Genomic DNA, 17545 nt, shown 5'->3' with positions numbered 1-17545 from the left:
AATTTATTCTGCCCATAATGCCATGGCATGATAGTGGCTCTCTTTGCACTGCAACTCATTATTGTAATTACAGAATCTCAGTGTAAACTTGCAAGGAAATAATAATTGTATTGTATTGTATACTTTGTACTGGCAGGCAAAAATGCCTGAGGACAAATACCAGTAAGAAAAATATTAATGCATAATGGTAATATATAATACAATATTGTATGATTGAATACAATATTGTGTGATAATATACAGTATTGTATTGTATGAAAATAAACTATGATATTGTATGATAATATACAATATAATATTGTATGATATACAATATATAATAAATATATTCAGGTATACAAAACTACAGTTACATAGATTATCTTACATAGCAGCACATGTGTAGAGAACCTCGGATAACCCAAAAAAAGTCGTGATAATATACGAACAATATTGTGTGATAACATACAATACAATATTGTATGATACGGTACGATATTGTATATGGTACGATATTGTGTGATACAGTACGATATTGTATGACAATATACAATACGATATTGTATGATAATATTCGTACAGTATTGTATGATAATATTCGTGCAATATTGTATGATAATATTCGTACAATATTGTATGATAATATTCGATACGATATTGTATGATAATATTCATACAATATTGTATGATAATATTCGTACAATATTGTATGATAATATTCGATACAGTATTGTATGATAACATTCGATACAATATTGTATGATAACATGCGATACAATATTGTATGATAACATGTGATACAATATTGTACGATAACATGTGATACAATATTTTATGATAATATGCGATACAATATTGTATGATAACATGTGATACAATATTGTATGATAACATGCTATGCAATATTGTATGATAACATGCGATACAATGTTGGATGATAACATGCGATACAATATTGTGTGATGACATGCAATACAATATTGTGTGATGACATGCAATACGGTATTGTGTGATGACATGCAATACGGTATTGTGTGATATGCAATGCAATATTGTGGGATGATATGCGATACAATATTGTGGGATGATATGCGATACAATATTGTGGGATGATATGCGATACAATATTGTGTGATGATATGCGATGCAATATTGTGTGATGATATGCGATACAGTATTGTTTGATATTGTATGATAAATTATTATGATAATATACAATACAATTTTCATTTCTTTATGCAGGCGCAATGGTAGGCACAATGGAAATGAGTAAGGACCCCAATAGAAATAAGTCACTTTGTCGGGTTATCCTAGGTTCTCTACACATATGCTGTTATGTATGATAATCTATGTAACTGTATTTGTGTATACCTGAGTAAATGTACTTACAAAAGAAAGCCACTAATTATGCACTGCATTCTGGGCAAACTAATTCTAATGCTTAAATTTTAAGTAGGACTTTTTATGCAGCTAACTACAATTGTAAGTACAATAAGAGAGGACCTCAGTGGAAATAGGGCAATGATTTTTTTGAGTTATCCTAGGTAATCTACACATATGCTGCTATGTATGATAATTTATGTAACTGTATTTATGTGTACCAGTACCTGAATAAACTCACTTAATTTACACTTATGTTAATCTATGTATGATAATTGTACTTATATGTACTTGTACCTTACTAAAGAAAGTAAGTAAGGCAGCTAATAATTTTATTTCTTTGAGCCATACAAGAAATGCAGTATGTTTACATGAATCAGTACAAAAGTAGGCTTGAAAGAAAGCCACTAATGCAGTGCATTTCGGGCATAATTGCCTATACCTTGACAACAACCTGAATTTCAGCACCCATATCCAACACATAACCAAAAAAGTATCCAAAACGGTTGGGATCCTCTCCAAGATACGATACTACGTGCCGCAAAATGCCCTTCTCACACTATACCACTTACTTATTTATCCATACCTCACCTATGCTATTTGTGCTTGGGGATCAACTGCAGCAACACACCTAAAGCCAATAATAACCCAACAAAAAGCTGCAGTAAGAATAATCACTAAATCCCATCCCTGGCAACCCCCCCCCCCACTCTTCATAGATCTAAACTTACTCCCTGTTCAGTACATCCACACTTACTACTGTGCAATCTACATCTACATGACCTTAAACTCCAATATCAACCTTGACCTAAAACGCTTTCTTGATAGTTGTGACAGAACCCACAGGCATAACACCAGACACAAACATCTCTACGACATTCCCCGTGTCCGACTAAACCTTTACAAAAATTCAATGTATGTCAAAGGCCCTAAAATCTGGAACACCCTACCTGAGAACTCTAGAACTGCAGACACATTCATCACCTTCAAAACTACCACTAGAAAACATCTTATCTCCCTGATACACCCCATCAACTAACTACACAAATACCACCTGGTGGTTCACACTTACACTCACTCACCCATTTGACCATAAGCAGAAATATTGATCTCAATCTTAAAATAATGAATCCTATGATACTCCAATACTGAAACTATGTACTGTGCCAAAACAAAAGCATTCACATTGCTAAACTCACAAACTAGTATTTAGTCACTTAGCCATAATACCAACTTACCTCATAATTTGTAATATTTTAAAATAAAGAATTAAACTAAGTCTGCCCAGAATGCCTAGCCATGCTAGGCGTTCTAGTGGTACACTCTGTAATCATTATTTAACTACATGTAAACCACACAATAACCAAATTCTGTAAATTCAACATTGTAATCCTTATAGAGAATAAATTTTGAATTGAATTGAATACAATAAATAAAAGAAAAGACTCATTACTTTGAATGCTTTCACTAATATGGAGATCTGGTCCTTTCAAAAAAGTCTTTTACAAAATACATGCATGTTATCTATATCCTGGAACAAATAAAGAACTACTAAAAGTATTATCCATACCAACAAATCAGTAAATTTTCTCTACCTCAACAAAGTCACACAGCCCAATTTCTTGGGAAGATGGGGTGGGACAAAATACATGAGACACAGTACTGGGTACAGGTGGGATGGGGTGATAAGAACTTGCTTGATTGAAGGAAGTGGAGGATAACTCCTAATCTTTGGGTCAAGAACACTTCATCATCAAGTCACTCCTTGACAATTTTTTACGTAGCATAAACTGGGGATCACATAAGCTTATTTTAAATGTTTTTTGTACTACAGTGTACTATTACAAAATTTTATCATTACAGACTAAAAGGGATGATCCTGCTTTGTGCTGCTGTGAATACATAAATGAAGATGGAGAACTTGCACACCTGCTTACTACACTCTGTAATTGTGAAGCCATTGATGAGGCATTTGAAAGGTTAGTGTTTCCTGTTTGTTTATTTTTCCATGTAGCTGGGAACTGCAACCAGAGTTTAAGTACATAAGTTTATTCAGGTTTACACAAATAGTTACATAGATTATCATACATAGCAGCATATGTGTAGATAACCTAGGATAACCCAAAAAAGTCAAAGTGACTTACTTCCATTGGGGTCCTTATGATAAGTACTTATTATTTATTAAAAATTATGAACAGGTAAATATCTTAACCCTTTCAGGGTCCGTGCCGTAGATCTACGGCTTTGAGTTGAGGGTCCAAACCGTAGATCTACGCCATGAGCTCAGCTCACTCGGATAAGCTGTGAGCGGTAAATTTGGGCCTAGATATGAGAGAATACATCTCTGTGGTATGTGTGCACCACATAGAACAAATCCTGCAGCACACAGTGCATAATGAGAGAAAAAAAACTGAGACTGTAATTTTTTATTAAAACAGCAAATTTGCAGTGTTTTTTCGTATGTTTTTTATAGTTGTATTTGCGATTTCTTGGTCTAATTTGATAGAATGAAAGATATATTACAGAAATAGAGATGATTTTGATTGGTTTTAGTACTGGAAATGGCTTGAAACTGAGCTCAAAGTAAAGGAAATGTTAAATTTTTGCCGATCTTCAAGAGTAAACAAATGACCTCACACATCTAATACACACCAGCTGGTGGGTCTAATATACGTTCACAAATGTGGTGATATTATTTATACAATTATTACAATATTGCATAATAGTAAATCTTCTGTTTTTTGGTTTGAATAAAAATTCATGATGTGAATAAAAAATGGTAGTAGGTTGGTAGACAGCAACCACCCAGGGAAGTACTACCGTCCTGCCAGATGACTGTGAAACAGAAACCTGTAACTGTTTTGCATGATGGTAGGATTGCTGGTTTCTTTTTCTGTCTCATAAACACGCTAGATAACAGGGATATCTTGCTACTCCTACTTACACTTTGGTCACACTTCACAGACACGCACATGCATATATATATACATACATCTAGGTTTTTCTCCTTTTTCTAAATAGCTCTTGTTCTTCTTTATTTCTTCTATTGTCCATGGGGAAGTGGAAAAGAATCTTTCCTCCGTAAGCCATGCGTGTCGTATGAGGCGACTAAAATGCCGGGAGCAGTGGGCTAGTAAACCCTTCTCCTGTAGACATTTACTAAAAAAGAGAAGAAGAAAAACCTTATAAAACTGGGTTGCTTGAATGTGCGTGGATGTAGTGCGGATGACAAGAAACAGATGATTGCTGATGTTATGAATGAAAAGAAGTTGGATGTCCTGGCCCTAAGCGAAACAAAGCTGAAGGGGGTAGGGGAGTTTCGGTGGGGGGAAATAAATGGGATTAAATCTGGAGTATCTGAGAGAGTTAGAGCAAAGGAAGGGGTAGTAGTAATGTTGAAGGATCAGTTATGGAAGGAGAAAAGAGAATATGAATGTGTAAATTCAAGAATTACGTGGATTAAAGTAAAGGTTGGTTGCGAAAAGTGGGTCATAATAAGCGTGTATGCACCTGGAGAAGAGAGGAATGTAGAGGAGAGAGAGAGATTTTGGGAGATGTTAAGTGAATGTATAGGAGCCTTTGAACCAAGTGAGAGGGTAATTGTGGTAGAGGACCTGAATGCTAAAGTAGGAGAAACTTTTAGAGAGGGTGTGATAGGTAAGCTTGGGGTGCCAGGTGTAAATGAAAATGGGAGCCCTTTGATTGAACTTTGTATAGAAAGGGGTTTAGTTATAGGTAATACATATTTTAAGAAAAAGAGGATAAATAAGTATACAAGATATGATGCAGGGCAAAATGACAGTAGTTTGTTGGATTATGTATTGGTAGATAAAAGACTGTTGAGTAGACTTCAGGATGTACATGTTTATAAAGGGGCCACAGATATATCAGATCACTTTCTAGTTGTAGCTACACTGAGAGTAAAAGGTAGATGGGATACAAGGAGAATAGAAGCATCAGGGAAGAGAGAGGTGTAGGTTTATAAACTAAAAGAGGAGGCAGTTAGGGTAAGATATAAACAGCTATTGGAGGATAGATGGGCTAATGAGAGCATAGGCAATGGGGTCGAAGAGGTATGGGGTAGGTTTAAAAATGTAGTGTTGGAGTGTTCAGCAGAAGTTTGTGGTTACAGGAAGGTGGGTGCGGGAGGGAAGAGGAGCGATTGGTGGAATGATGATGTAAGGAGAGTAGTAAGGGAGAAAAAGTTAGCATATTAGAAGTTTTTACAAAGTAGAAGTGATGCAAGGAGGGAAGAGTATATGGAGAAAAAGAAAGAGGTTAAGAGAGTGGTGAAGCAATGTAAAAAGAGAGCAAATGAGAGAGTGGGTGAGATGTTATCAACAAATTTTGTTGAAAATAAGAAAAAGTTTTGGAGTGAGATTAACAAGTTAAGGAAGCCTAGAGAAAAAATGGATTTGTCAGTTAAAAATAGGAGAGGAGAGTTATTAAATGGAGAGTTAGAGGTATTGGGAAGATGGAGGGAATATTTCGAGGAATTGTTAAACGTTCATGAAGATAGGGAAGCTGTGATTTCGTGTATAGGGCAAGGAGGAATAACATCTTGTAAGAGTGAGGAAGAGCCAGTTGTGAGTGTGGGGGAAGTTCATGAGGCAGTAGGTAAAATGAAAGGGGGTAAGGCAGCCAGGATTGATGGGATAAAGATAGAAATGTTAAAAGCAGGTGGGGATATAGTTTTGGAGTGATTGGTGCAATTATTTAATAAATATATGGAAGAAGGTAAGGTACCTAGGGATTGGCAGAGAGCATGCATAGTTCCTCTGTATAAAGGCAAAGGGGACAAAAGAGAGTGCAAAAATTATAGGGGAATAAGTCTGTTGAGTATACCTGGTAAAGTGTATTTTAGAGTTGTTATTGAAAGAATTAAGAGTAAGACGGAGAATAGGATAGCAGATGAACAAGGAGGCTTTAGGAAAGGTAGGGGGTGTGTGGACCAGGTGTTTACAGTGAAACACATAAGTGAACAGTATTTAGATAAGGCTAAAGAGGTCTTTGTGGCATTTATGGATTTGGAAAAGGCGTATGACAGGGTGGATAGGGGGGCAATGTGGCAGATGTTGCAGGTGTATGGTATAGGAGGTAGGTTACTGAAAGCAGTGAAGAGTTTTTACGAGGATAGTGAGGCTCAAGTTAGAATATGTAGGAAAGAGGGAAATTATTTCCCAGTAAAAGTAGGCCTTAGACAAGGATGTGTGATGTCACCATGGTTGTTTAATATATTTATAGATGGGGTTGTAAGAGAAGTAAATGCGAGGGTCTTGGCAAGAGGCGTGGAGTTAAAAGATAAAGAATCACACATAAAGTGGGAGTTGTCACAGTTGCTCTTTGCTGATGACACTGTGCTCTTGGGAGATTCTGAAGAGAAGTTGCAGATTGGTGGATGAATTTGGTATGGTATGCAAAAGAAGAAAATTAAAAGTGAATACAGGAAAGAGTAAGGTTATGAGGATAACAAAAAGATTAGGTGATGAAAGATTGGATATCAGATTGGAGGGAGAGAGTATGGAGGAGGTGAATGTATTCAGATATTTGGGAGTAGACGTGTCAGCGGATGGGTCTATGAAAGATGAGGTGAATCATAGAATTGATGAGGGGAAAAGGGTGAGTGGTGCACTTGGGAGTCTTTGGAGACAAAGAACTTTGTCCTTGGAGGCAAAGAGGGGAATGTATGAGAGTATAGTTTTACCAATGCTCTTATATGGGTGTGAAGCATGGGTGATGAATGTTGCAGCGAGGAGAAGGCTGGAGGCAGTGGAGATGTCATGTCTGAGGGCAATGTGTGGTGTGAATATAATGCAGAGAATTCGTAGTTTGGAAGTTAGGAGGAGGTGCGGGATTACCAAAACTGTTGTCCAGAGGGCTGAGGAAGGGTTGTTGAGGTGGTTCGGACATGTAGAGAGAATGGAGCGAAACAGAATGACTTCAGGAGTGTATCAGTCTGTAGTGGAAGGAAGGCGGGGTAGGGGTCGGCCTAGGAAAGGTTGGAGGGAGGGGGTAAAGGAGGTTTTGTGTGCGAGGGGCTTGGACTTCCAGTAGGCATGCGTGAGCGTGTTTGATAGGATTGAATGGAGACAAATGGTTTTTAATACTTGACGTGCTGTTGGAGTGTGAGCAAAGTAACATTTATGAAGGGGTTCAGGGAAACCGGCAGGCCGGACTTGAGTCCTGGAGATGGGAAGTACAGTGCCTGCACTCTGAAGGAGGAGTGTTAATGTTGCAGTTTTAAAACTGTAGTGTAAAGCACCCTTCTGGCAAGACAGTGATGGAGCGAATGATGGTGAAAGTTTTTCTTTTTCGGGCCACCCTGCCTTCGTGGGAATCGGCCAGTGTGATAATAAAAAAAAAAATAATAAAATAAAAAATCAAAATGGAATTCATTTGTAAAGCCTCAAAACATAATTAATGAACAAAGGAAATGTTAGTTTAGTGCCAGGAATGCCTGCATTGTTTATTCTGGACCCAATTTTTAAATTGGAATATTTTGAACTTTGCATTAAATTGGCCAAATTACCATTTTCCGATCACTTTATTTTGCAGTTGAAACAGTTGATGTGGCGATTTCTTGTGCTCACTCGATAGAATAGAAGTAATACTAGTGAAACAGCTAAGAATTTGGTCGACTGGAGTAATGTAATTGGCTTAACCCTTAAACTGTTCAAACGTAGACCTACGTTTTTTCAACATTTGAAAATATGTAAAAAAAGTAGATATTTTCTTTTTTTACATTTGAAAAAGTGTAAAAAAAACTTTGATCTACGGTTTTTTTTTTTGTTATACATGTATTTGAAAATATGTAAAAAAAAAATAGATCTACTTTTGGAGCACTATGCATGTGAACGTAGATCTGCTTGGACAGTTTAAGGGTTAAAATGGGAGTCAAAGTTGGCAAAATCGCCGATGCATAAATATCACTGACGCATCAAAATTCGCAAGAGCATAATTTCGTCAATTTTCCATCAAATTTCGTACTTTTTGTTTTATTACCTTCAGAAAAAGATTCTCTACCATTTCATAAGAAAAAATAACAAATTGTTTTTTTGAAAATTCTTGGACCCTGGTGCATACTTTGAAATTTGGCCTCTGGACCTTGAAAGGTTTAACTATGTAAAAATTTTATTATTTTTATTTTATTATCACACTGGCCGATTCCCACCAAGGCAGGGTGGCCCGAAAAAGAAAACTTTCACCATCATTCACTCCATCACTGTCTTGCCAGAAGGGTGCTTTACACTACAGTTTTTAAACTGCAACATTAACACCCCTCCTTCAGAGTGCAGGCACTGTACTTCCCATCTCCAGGACTCAAGTCCGGCTTGCCGGTTTCCCTGAACCCCTTCATAAATGTTACTTTGCTCACACTCCAACAGCACGTCAAGTATTAAAAACCATTTGTCTCCATTCACTCTTATCAAACACGCTCATGCATGCCTGCTGGAAGTCCAAGCCCCTCGCACACAAAACCTCCTTTACCCCCTCCCTCCAACCTTTCCTAGGCCGACCCCTACCCCGCCTTCCTTCCACTACAGACTGATACACTCTTGAAGTTATTCTGTTTCACTCCATTCTCTCCACATGTCCGAACCACCTCAACAACCCTTCCTCAGCCCTCTGGACAACAGTTTTGGTAATCCCGCACCTCCTCCTAACTTCCAAACTACGAATTCTCTGCATTATATTTACACCACACATTGCTCTCAGACATGACATCTCCACTGCCTCCAGCCTTCTCCTTGCTGCAACATTCATCACCCATGCTTCACACCCATATAAGAGCGTTGGTAAAACTATACTCTCATACATTCCCCTCTTTGCCTCCAAGGACAAAGTTCTTTGTCTCCACAGACTCCTAAGTGCACCACTCACCCTTTTCCCCTCATCAATTCTATGATTCACCTCATCTTTCATAGACCCATCTGCTGACACGTCCACTCCCAAATATCTGAATACATTCACCTCCTCCATACTCTCTCCCTCCAATCTGATATCCAATCTTTCATCACCTAATCTTTTTGTTATCCTCATAACCTTACTCTTTCCTGTATTCACTTTCAATTTTCTTCTTTTGCACACCCTACCAAATTCATCCACCAATCTCTGCAACTTCTCTTCAGAATCTCCCAAGAGCACAGTGTCATCAGCAAAGAGCAACTGTGACAACTCCCACTTTATGTGTGATTCTTTATCTTTTAACTCCACGCCTCTTGCCAAGACCCTCGCATTTACTTCTCTTACAACCCCATCTATAAATATATTAAACAACCACGGTGACATCACACATCCTTGTCTAAGCCCTACTTTTACTGGGAAATAATTTCCCTCTTTCCTACATACTCTAACTTGAGCCTCACTATCCTCGTAAAAACTCTTCACTGCTTTCAGTAACCTACCTCCTACACCATACACCTGCAACATCTGCCACATTGCCCCCCTATCCACCCTGTCATACGCCTTTTCCAAATCCATAAATGCCACGAAGACCTCTTTAGCCTTATCTAAATACTGTTCACTTATATGTTTCACTGTAAACACCTGGTCCACACACCCCCTACCTTTCCTAAAGCCTCCTTGTTCATCTGCTATCCTATTCTCCGTCTTACTCTTAATTCTTTCAATAATAACTCTACCATACACTGCCAGGTATACTCAACAGACTTCTTTCTTTCAACATACCAGCCGTATCCCACCGAGGCGGGGTGGCCCAAAAGAAAAAACTAAAGTTTCTCTTTTTTAAGTTTAGTAATATATACAGGAGAAGGGGTTACTAGCCCCTTGCTCCCGGCATTTTAGTCGCCTCTTACAACACGCATGGCTTACGGAGGAAGAATTCTGTTCCACTTCCCCATGGAGGACTCGACAGACTTATCCCCCTATAATTTTTGCACTCTCTTTTATCCCCTTTGCCTTTATACAAAGGAACTATGCATGCTCTCTGCCAATCCCTAGGTACCTTACCCTCTTCCATACATTTATTAAATAATTGCACCAACCACTCCAAAACTATATCCCCACCTGCTTTTAACATTTCTATCTTTATCCCATCAATCCCGGCTGCCTTACCCCCTTTCATTTTACCTACTGCCTCACGAACTTCCCCCACACTCACAACTGGCTCTTCCTCACTCCTACAAGATGTTGTTCCTCCTTGCCCTATACACGAAAGCACAGCTTCCCTATTTTCATCATCATTTAACAATTCCTCAAAATATTCCCTCCATATTCCCAATACCTCTAACTCTCCATTTAATAACTCTCCTCTCCTATTTTTAACTGACAAATCCATTTGTTCTCTAGGCTTTCTTAACTTGTTAATCTCACTCCAAAACTCTTTCTTATTTTCAACAAAATTTGTTGATAACATCTCACCCACTCTCTCATTTGCTCTCTTTTTACATTGCTTCACCACTCTTTTAACCTCTCTCTTTTTCTCCATATACTCTTCCCTCCTTACATCACTTCTATTTTGTAAAAACTTCTCATATGCTAACTTTTTCTCCCTTACTACTCTCTTCACATCATCATTCCACCAATCGCTCCTCTTCCCTCCTGCACCCACTTTCCTGTAACCACAAACTTCTGCTGAACACTCTAACACTACATTTTTAAACCTACCCCATACCTCTTCGACCCCATTGCCTATGCTCTCATTAGCCCATCTATCCTCCAATAGCTGTTTATATCTTACCCTAACTGCCTCCTCTTTTAGTTTATAAACCTTCACCTCTCTCTTCCCTGATGCTTCTAATCTCCTTGTATCCCATCTACCTTTTACTCTCAGTGTAGCTACAACTAGAAAGTGATCTGATATATCTGTGGCCCCTCTATAAACATGTACATCCTGAAGTGTACTCAACAGTCTTTTATCTACCAATACATAATCCAACAAACTACTGTAACAGGCCTACTGACCCACGCGGAGCAGGTCCATGTCCTCCCCCCGGATTAGACCAATGACCCACCCCCCAGATTATCCCAATGACCCACCCAGTCTGGTCATCCCCACTCAAGGATGGAGCACTGTACCAGACCCAGCAGCAAAGCTAGTCAGGTCCAACTCACACCCACCCACACCCACTCATGTATTTATCTAACCTATTTTTAAAACTACACAACATTTTAGCCTCAATAACTGTACTCGGGAGCTTGTTCCACTCATCCACAACTCTATTACCAAACCAGTGCTTTCCTATATCCTTCCTGAATCTGAATTTTTCCAACTTGAAACCATTGCTGCGAGTCCTGTTTTAGCTGGAAATTTTCAACACACTATTTACATTCCCTTTATTTATTCCTGTTTTCAATTTATACACCTCGATCATATCCCCCCCTAATTCTACGCCTTTCGAGAGAGTGCAGATTCAGGGCCCTCAGTCTGTCCTCATAGGGAAGATTTCTAATACATGGGATCATCTTTGTCATCCTCCTTTGTACGTTTTCCAGAGCATTTATATCCATTCTGTAATACGGTGACCAGAACTGAGCAGCATAGTCTAAATGAGGCCTAACCAAGGATATATAGAGTTGAAGAACAACCTGAGGACTTCTATTATTTATACTTCTAGATATGAAGCCAAGAATTCTGCTAGCTTTATTGCGAACACTAATGCACTGTTGTCTTGGTTTTAGATTACTGCTAACCAGAACTCCTAAATCCTTTTCGCAATCGGTAGTATTAAGATCTACATTATTTAGTTTATATGTGGCATGGTTATTTAACTGTCCAACATTTAGAACTTTGCATTTGTCAATATTATTATGGAATAATATGAAATGTATGAATGCATGGGATCGTCCTCACTGGCTGGCAAACAATGGCACACTGCCTGTAAATGGTGTGTCTGGCCGTGCGGACACGTTCAGGACAAATGACTGTTACCGAGTTCAGTGACGATTACCAAGCGAATATTTTGCTGAAAAAACGTGACTTTCCGAAAATTATGAAATCTGACGACTACGAAATCCGGGGGGTCCACTGTATTATTATTATTATTATTATTATTATTATTATTATTATTATTATTACCACCGTTGACATAATTTGTTCACCGAGGTTAATCACAGAACGAGTAAATGAGAGGGGAGAAACGCCGAGAATGTAAACACAGACGAACGCATACAGTTGGTTCATACACGCTAACCCCTTTACAGTGAACTTCCTTTGTACTTGGTTTGAGAGATTTAAGAATCGTAGTGGCATACACAGTGTGATAAGGCATGTTCTGGAAGAAAATACCAAACAGGACCTACAGTACTCAGGAGGAAAAGGCACTCCCAGGACACAGTGTCTCATCAGTCATTGCTGCATCTTCAATAAAGGTAAGTGTCATTTATTCTTCATTTAGTAGACTAGTACATGCACAATACATACTGTGCATGTACTACTCTACTATTGTGCATGTATCCTTCTCTTTGTGTGTATTAAAATTAATATTTCACGTGGTAAAAATTTTTTTTTCATACTTTTGGGTGTCTTGCACGGATTAATTTGATTTCCATTATTTCTTATGGGTAAAATTCATTCGCATACCGAACATTTCGCATAACAGCCAGCCCTCTTGCACGGATTAAGGTCGCTATGCGGGGGTCCACTGTACTTCCATTCTCTCCCCTTCTTCTTCGTCTTTCTACAGTAAATGCTACCTGCATCTCACCCTACGTTAAGACTACAAATATTTTAATAGTAATGAGCATACTGTGTGTGTACGTATTTTACTTTTTATTGTTAATACCTAGTTCTGTTTTTAATATACTAAAAATGTTATAAATGGTGCAAAGGTGACATTAGAACAATATCTAAAGATGGTTGAGACAAACCGACTACCAGTATAGTATGCTTGAAATATAAGTGAGGGACGGCTCCTCGTTTAACAACTAATTCATTTACTGATCTACTTGTATGAACCTAACTTGGTCATTAAGTGAGGAGTACCAAAACAGTACTTATATATATAGGTAACATTATGTAAAAGTACCTCTTCATATATATTTTAACTACGTATACAACATAAATTTACATTTATACAGCTTAAATTTTGTAAGGAAATGACCTAAAATTACCATTTTGATGTGTAAAGTAATTTAAATTTTTTCTCTTCACAGATTATTTACACGAAAAGCCCTTGAAAAGAGACATGTCGTGAAGATCATGGACACTGTTTCAGATCGCCTAAGAATTCCATGGTGTGGAGGAGCCAAGAGGGTGTCATTGGATGTGGCTAGTGCTGTTCTGTGTGTAGCTCTCACCATTTTCTTGGGTTGCTTCACATGGACTATTACCATTATTACATATATTGTTGCCCTTCCTGCTATCTTGTTTTCTATACACCGGTTCATAAGAAAAAAGGTTGCTCCTGATAACACCTCAACTTATGGCAGAAAAAAAATGAAAGATGTCTTGAAATATTCAAAATCAAAATTCTATTTTGCATGGTTGACAGTTACTATATCCTTTCTTCTTGTAATTTATTATACACAAGTTATATTGTATCTCAAGATTAGTCCATATGAGAACTTTATATTTGCTACCTTCGTCTGCATCTCTGGTACTAGTTTTTATCTTGTTCGTGCTACCTCTTGTCCTGGATTTGAAACTCCAAATAAAACTGAGGATGAGAATTATGAAGAGGTAATAGAATCTGGGGCCTGGAAGTTGTGTGCAGAGTGTGAGATGCAGGTGCCCAGACAAGCCTCCCACTGCCGCACATGTGACACTTGCTATCTGCTGCGGGACCATCATTGTCTTTGGTAGTTATTTTCAAAATTTTATATCATAGTTATACTGTTTTTCATTGTGCCTTCCCTTTTTTCCATACAATGTTCATTATCAGTGACCCATGTTTCTTCTTATCTACATACAGTATAGTCACTTAAAAACAAGACAGGAAACCTAAATAACTTGCCACCACTCATATACAAAAAAGCAGCACATGTACTGTCACCCATTATTGCCACTCTGTTTAACAAATCAGTGGAATCTTCAACCTTCCCATCCATACTCAAGATAGGAAGGGCTACCCTGATCCTCAAAGAAGGTGATCCAACTGTAAATGATGAATGACTATAGGTCTATATCAATCTTGTCTCTACTGTCTAAAATCTTTGAAAAATAATACATAAGCAAATTTACTCTTACCTAATATCTCACAACATACTCATCTGCCATTGTGAGTTTAGACTGAAAAAAAGTATGAATGATACAATTATGCAAGTGCTCAATCTGCTATATGCAGCGCTATGGAAAGCATTCGATACAGTGGACCACAATATCTCCCTCCTTACACTAGAACTTTATGGGGTCAGAGGACATACTCTTGAATACCTAAATCTTCTCTTAAAAGTAGTCACCAGTATGTCTCCACAAACGATGTAACCTTGACTACTCAGTCTGTAGCCGTTGGAGTGCTCTTTCTCATTGACATCAGTGATTTCCCTAACACATCTTGTCTCCTTAAACCATTTCTATTTGAAGATGACACTACTTATGTCTTCTCCCACTCAAACCCAATTGTGCTTAGCGACACTATTAACGACAAGCTACTAAAAACATCTACACGGATAATGGCCAACAAACTAACTCTCAATATAAACAAAACCTACTAAATGCTGTTTGAAAATAGAGCCTTAAATATCCAACTTAACATGTTGATCACTGGTTCCCCCATTACAAGACACACTGAGGGCAGATTTCTTTAGTTTCTGACCCAAATCCAACAAATAGCCAAGGTCTCCAAAACAGTAGGCATCCTTTCCAAATTACGGTTCTATGTACCCCAAACCACACTACTTATACTATACTACTCTCTAATCTACTCTTACCTCACCTATGATATTTGTGCTTGGGAATCTACAACAACCAACCACCTTAAACTAACCATACCACGGGCGGGGATAGAACCTGCGATCAGAGAGTCCCAAAACTAGAGCTAGAGTTCATCACGGCCATGCTAGCTGGAGATTCATCTGTAAAAACTTGCATATGTGGTCACAGTGGTGCCTATGCTAACCTTCCTATGGTGTAGAAATATACCTAGTTGGATGAATCTTATTGTGGTTAGCTGGCCCAGTGGCTAACGCAACGGTCTGGAGTTTTGAGACCCTCTGATCGCGGGTTCTATCCCCGCCCGTGGTATGGTTTGTTTGCAGTCGTGTCATAACGATTTTGTGAGTCACCTTAAACTATTGATAACCCAAGAAAAAACTGCTGGAAGTCCAAGCCCACAAAATCTCCTTCACCCCCTCCTTCCAACCTTTCCTAGGATAACCCCTACCCTGCCTTCCTTCCACTACAGATTTATACACTCCAAGTCATTCTACTTTGTTCCTTCCTCTCTAAATGATCTAACCACCTCAGCAACCTCTCTTCAGCTCTCTGACTAATACTTATAATAACTCCACTATATGGGTATGAAGCATGAGTGATGAATGTTGCAGCGAGGAGAAGGCTGGAGGCAGTGGAGATGTCATGTCTGAGGGCAATGTGTGGTGTGAATATAATGCAGAGAATTCGTAGTTTGGAAGTTAGGAGGAGGTGCGGGATTACCAAAACTGTTGTCCAGAGGGCTGAGGAAGAGTTGTTGAGGTGGTTCGGACATGTAGAGAGAATGGAGCGAAACAGAGTGACTTCAAGAGTGTATCAGTCTGTAGTGGAAGGAAGGCGGGGCAGGGGTCGTCCTAGGAAAGGTTGGAGGGAGGGGGTAAAGGAGGTTGTGTGCGAGGGGCTTGGACTTCCAGCAGGCATGCGTGAGCGTGTTTGATAGGAGTGAATGGAGACAAATGGTTTTTAATACTTGACGTGCTGTTGGAGTGTGAGCAAAGTAACATTTATGAAGGGGTTCAGGGAAACCGGCAGGCCGGACTTGAATCCTGGAGATGGGAAGTACAGTGCCTGCACTCTGAAGGAAGGGTGTTAATGTTGCAGTTTAAAAACTGTAGTGTAAAGCACCCTTCTGGCAAGACAGTGATGGAGTGAATGATGGTGAAAGTTTTTCTTTTTCGGGCCACCCTGCCTTGGTGGGAATCGGCCAGTGTGATAATAAAAAAAAAATAATAATATACATAGTCTAACAAACTACTTTCATTACATACTATTTCACATCTTGTATACTTATTTATCCTCTTTTTTTTTTTTTTTTAAATACGGGTGCAAAGGTAGAAAGTTGAAAGTGAACATAGACAAGAGTAAGATGATGAGGGTATCAAACGATTTAAATAAAGAAAACTTGGGTATCATATTGGAAGGAGGGAGTATAGAAGAAAATGTTTTCAGATATCTGAGAGTTGACCTGTCAGCAGATGGGTTTATGAAGGATGAGGTTAGCCATAGAATTGATGAAGAAAAAAAGGCGAGTGATGCATTGAGGTATCTGTTGAGACAAAGAAGGTAATGTGCGAGAGTATAGTAGTACCAACACTCTTATATGGGTGTGAAGCATGGGTTGTAAATGCTGCAGTGAGGAGGAGGCTGGAGGCAGTGAGATATCGTGTCTAAGGGCAATGTTGTGGTGTAAATATTATGCAGAGAATTCATAGTGTGGAAATTAGGAGGAGGTGTGGAGTTACTAAAAGTATTAGTCAGAGGGCTGAAGAGGGGCTGTTCAGGTGGTTTTGGTCATTTAGAAAGAATGGAATGAAGGAGAATGACTTGGAGAGCATATAAATCTGTAGGGGAAGGAAGACTGGGTAGGGGTCATCCCCGAAAGGGTTCGAGGGAGAGGGTAAAGGAGGTTTTGTGAGCGAGGGGCTTGGACTTCCAGCAAGTGAGCGTGTTAGATAGGAGTGAATGGAGACGAATGGGTTTTGGGACCTGACAAGCTGTTTGAAGTGTGAGCAGGGTAATATTTCATGAAGGGATTCAGGGAAACCGGTTAGCCGGACTGGAGTCCTGGAAATGGGAAGTACAGTGCCTGCACTTTAAAGGAGGGGTTTGGGATATTGGCAGTTTGGAGGGACATCTAAGCTGTTGTATCTGAGCACCTCTTCAAAGACATTGTTTATGTATGAGTGATGGTGAAATTGTTGAATGATGAAAGTTTTTTTTTATTTTTGGGTCACCCTGCCTCAGTGGGAAACGGCCGACTTGTAAAAAAAAAAAAAAATGTATTACATACTACCAAACCTTTTATATACATAATTCAATTGAAGGCCCTCCCTTTTCATTTTTCCCTTGCACCCC

At 38.8% G+C, this 17545-nt stretch overlaps 1 protein-coding gene across 4 annotated transcripts in view; it reads left to right on the top strand.

Moving 5' to 3' along the window:
• GABPI (zinc finger DHHC-type palmitoyltransferase GABPI) overlaps positions 1-17545 on the top strand; it is a 52625-nt gene that overhangs the window by 6688 nt on the left and 28392 nt on the right. For all 4 annotated transcript variants that reach the window (XM_053771592.2, XM_053771591.2, XM_053771589.2 and 1 more), the window contains exons 2-3: positions 3223-3338; positions 13474-14118. In XM_053771592.2, the coding sequence (XP_053627567.1) occupies positions 13520-14118 (599 nt within the window). In that variant the 5' untranslated portion in view covers positions 3223-3338; positions 13474-13519. The remainder of the gene's footprint in view (positions 1-3222; positions 3339-13473; positions 14119-17545) is intronic.

Source organism: Cherax quadricarinatus, chromosome 5 (genome assembly GCF_038502225.1).
Source record: "Cherax quadricarinatus isolate ZL_2023a chromosome 5, ASM3850222v1, whole genome shotgun sequence".
NCBI lineage: Eukaryota > Metazoa > Arthropoda > Malacostraca > Decapoda > Parastacidae > Cherax > Cherax quadricarinatus.
The sequence above is the reverse complement of the archived record's forward strand: the minus strand, read 5'-3'. Positions and strand labels throughout refer to the sequence as shown.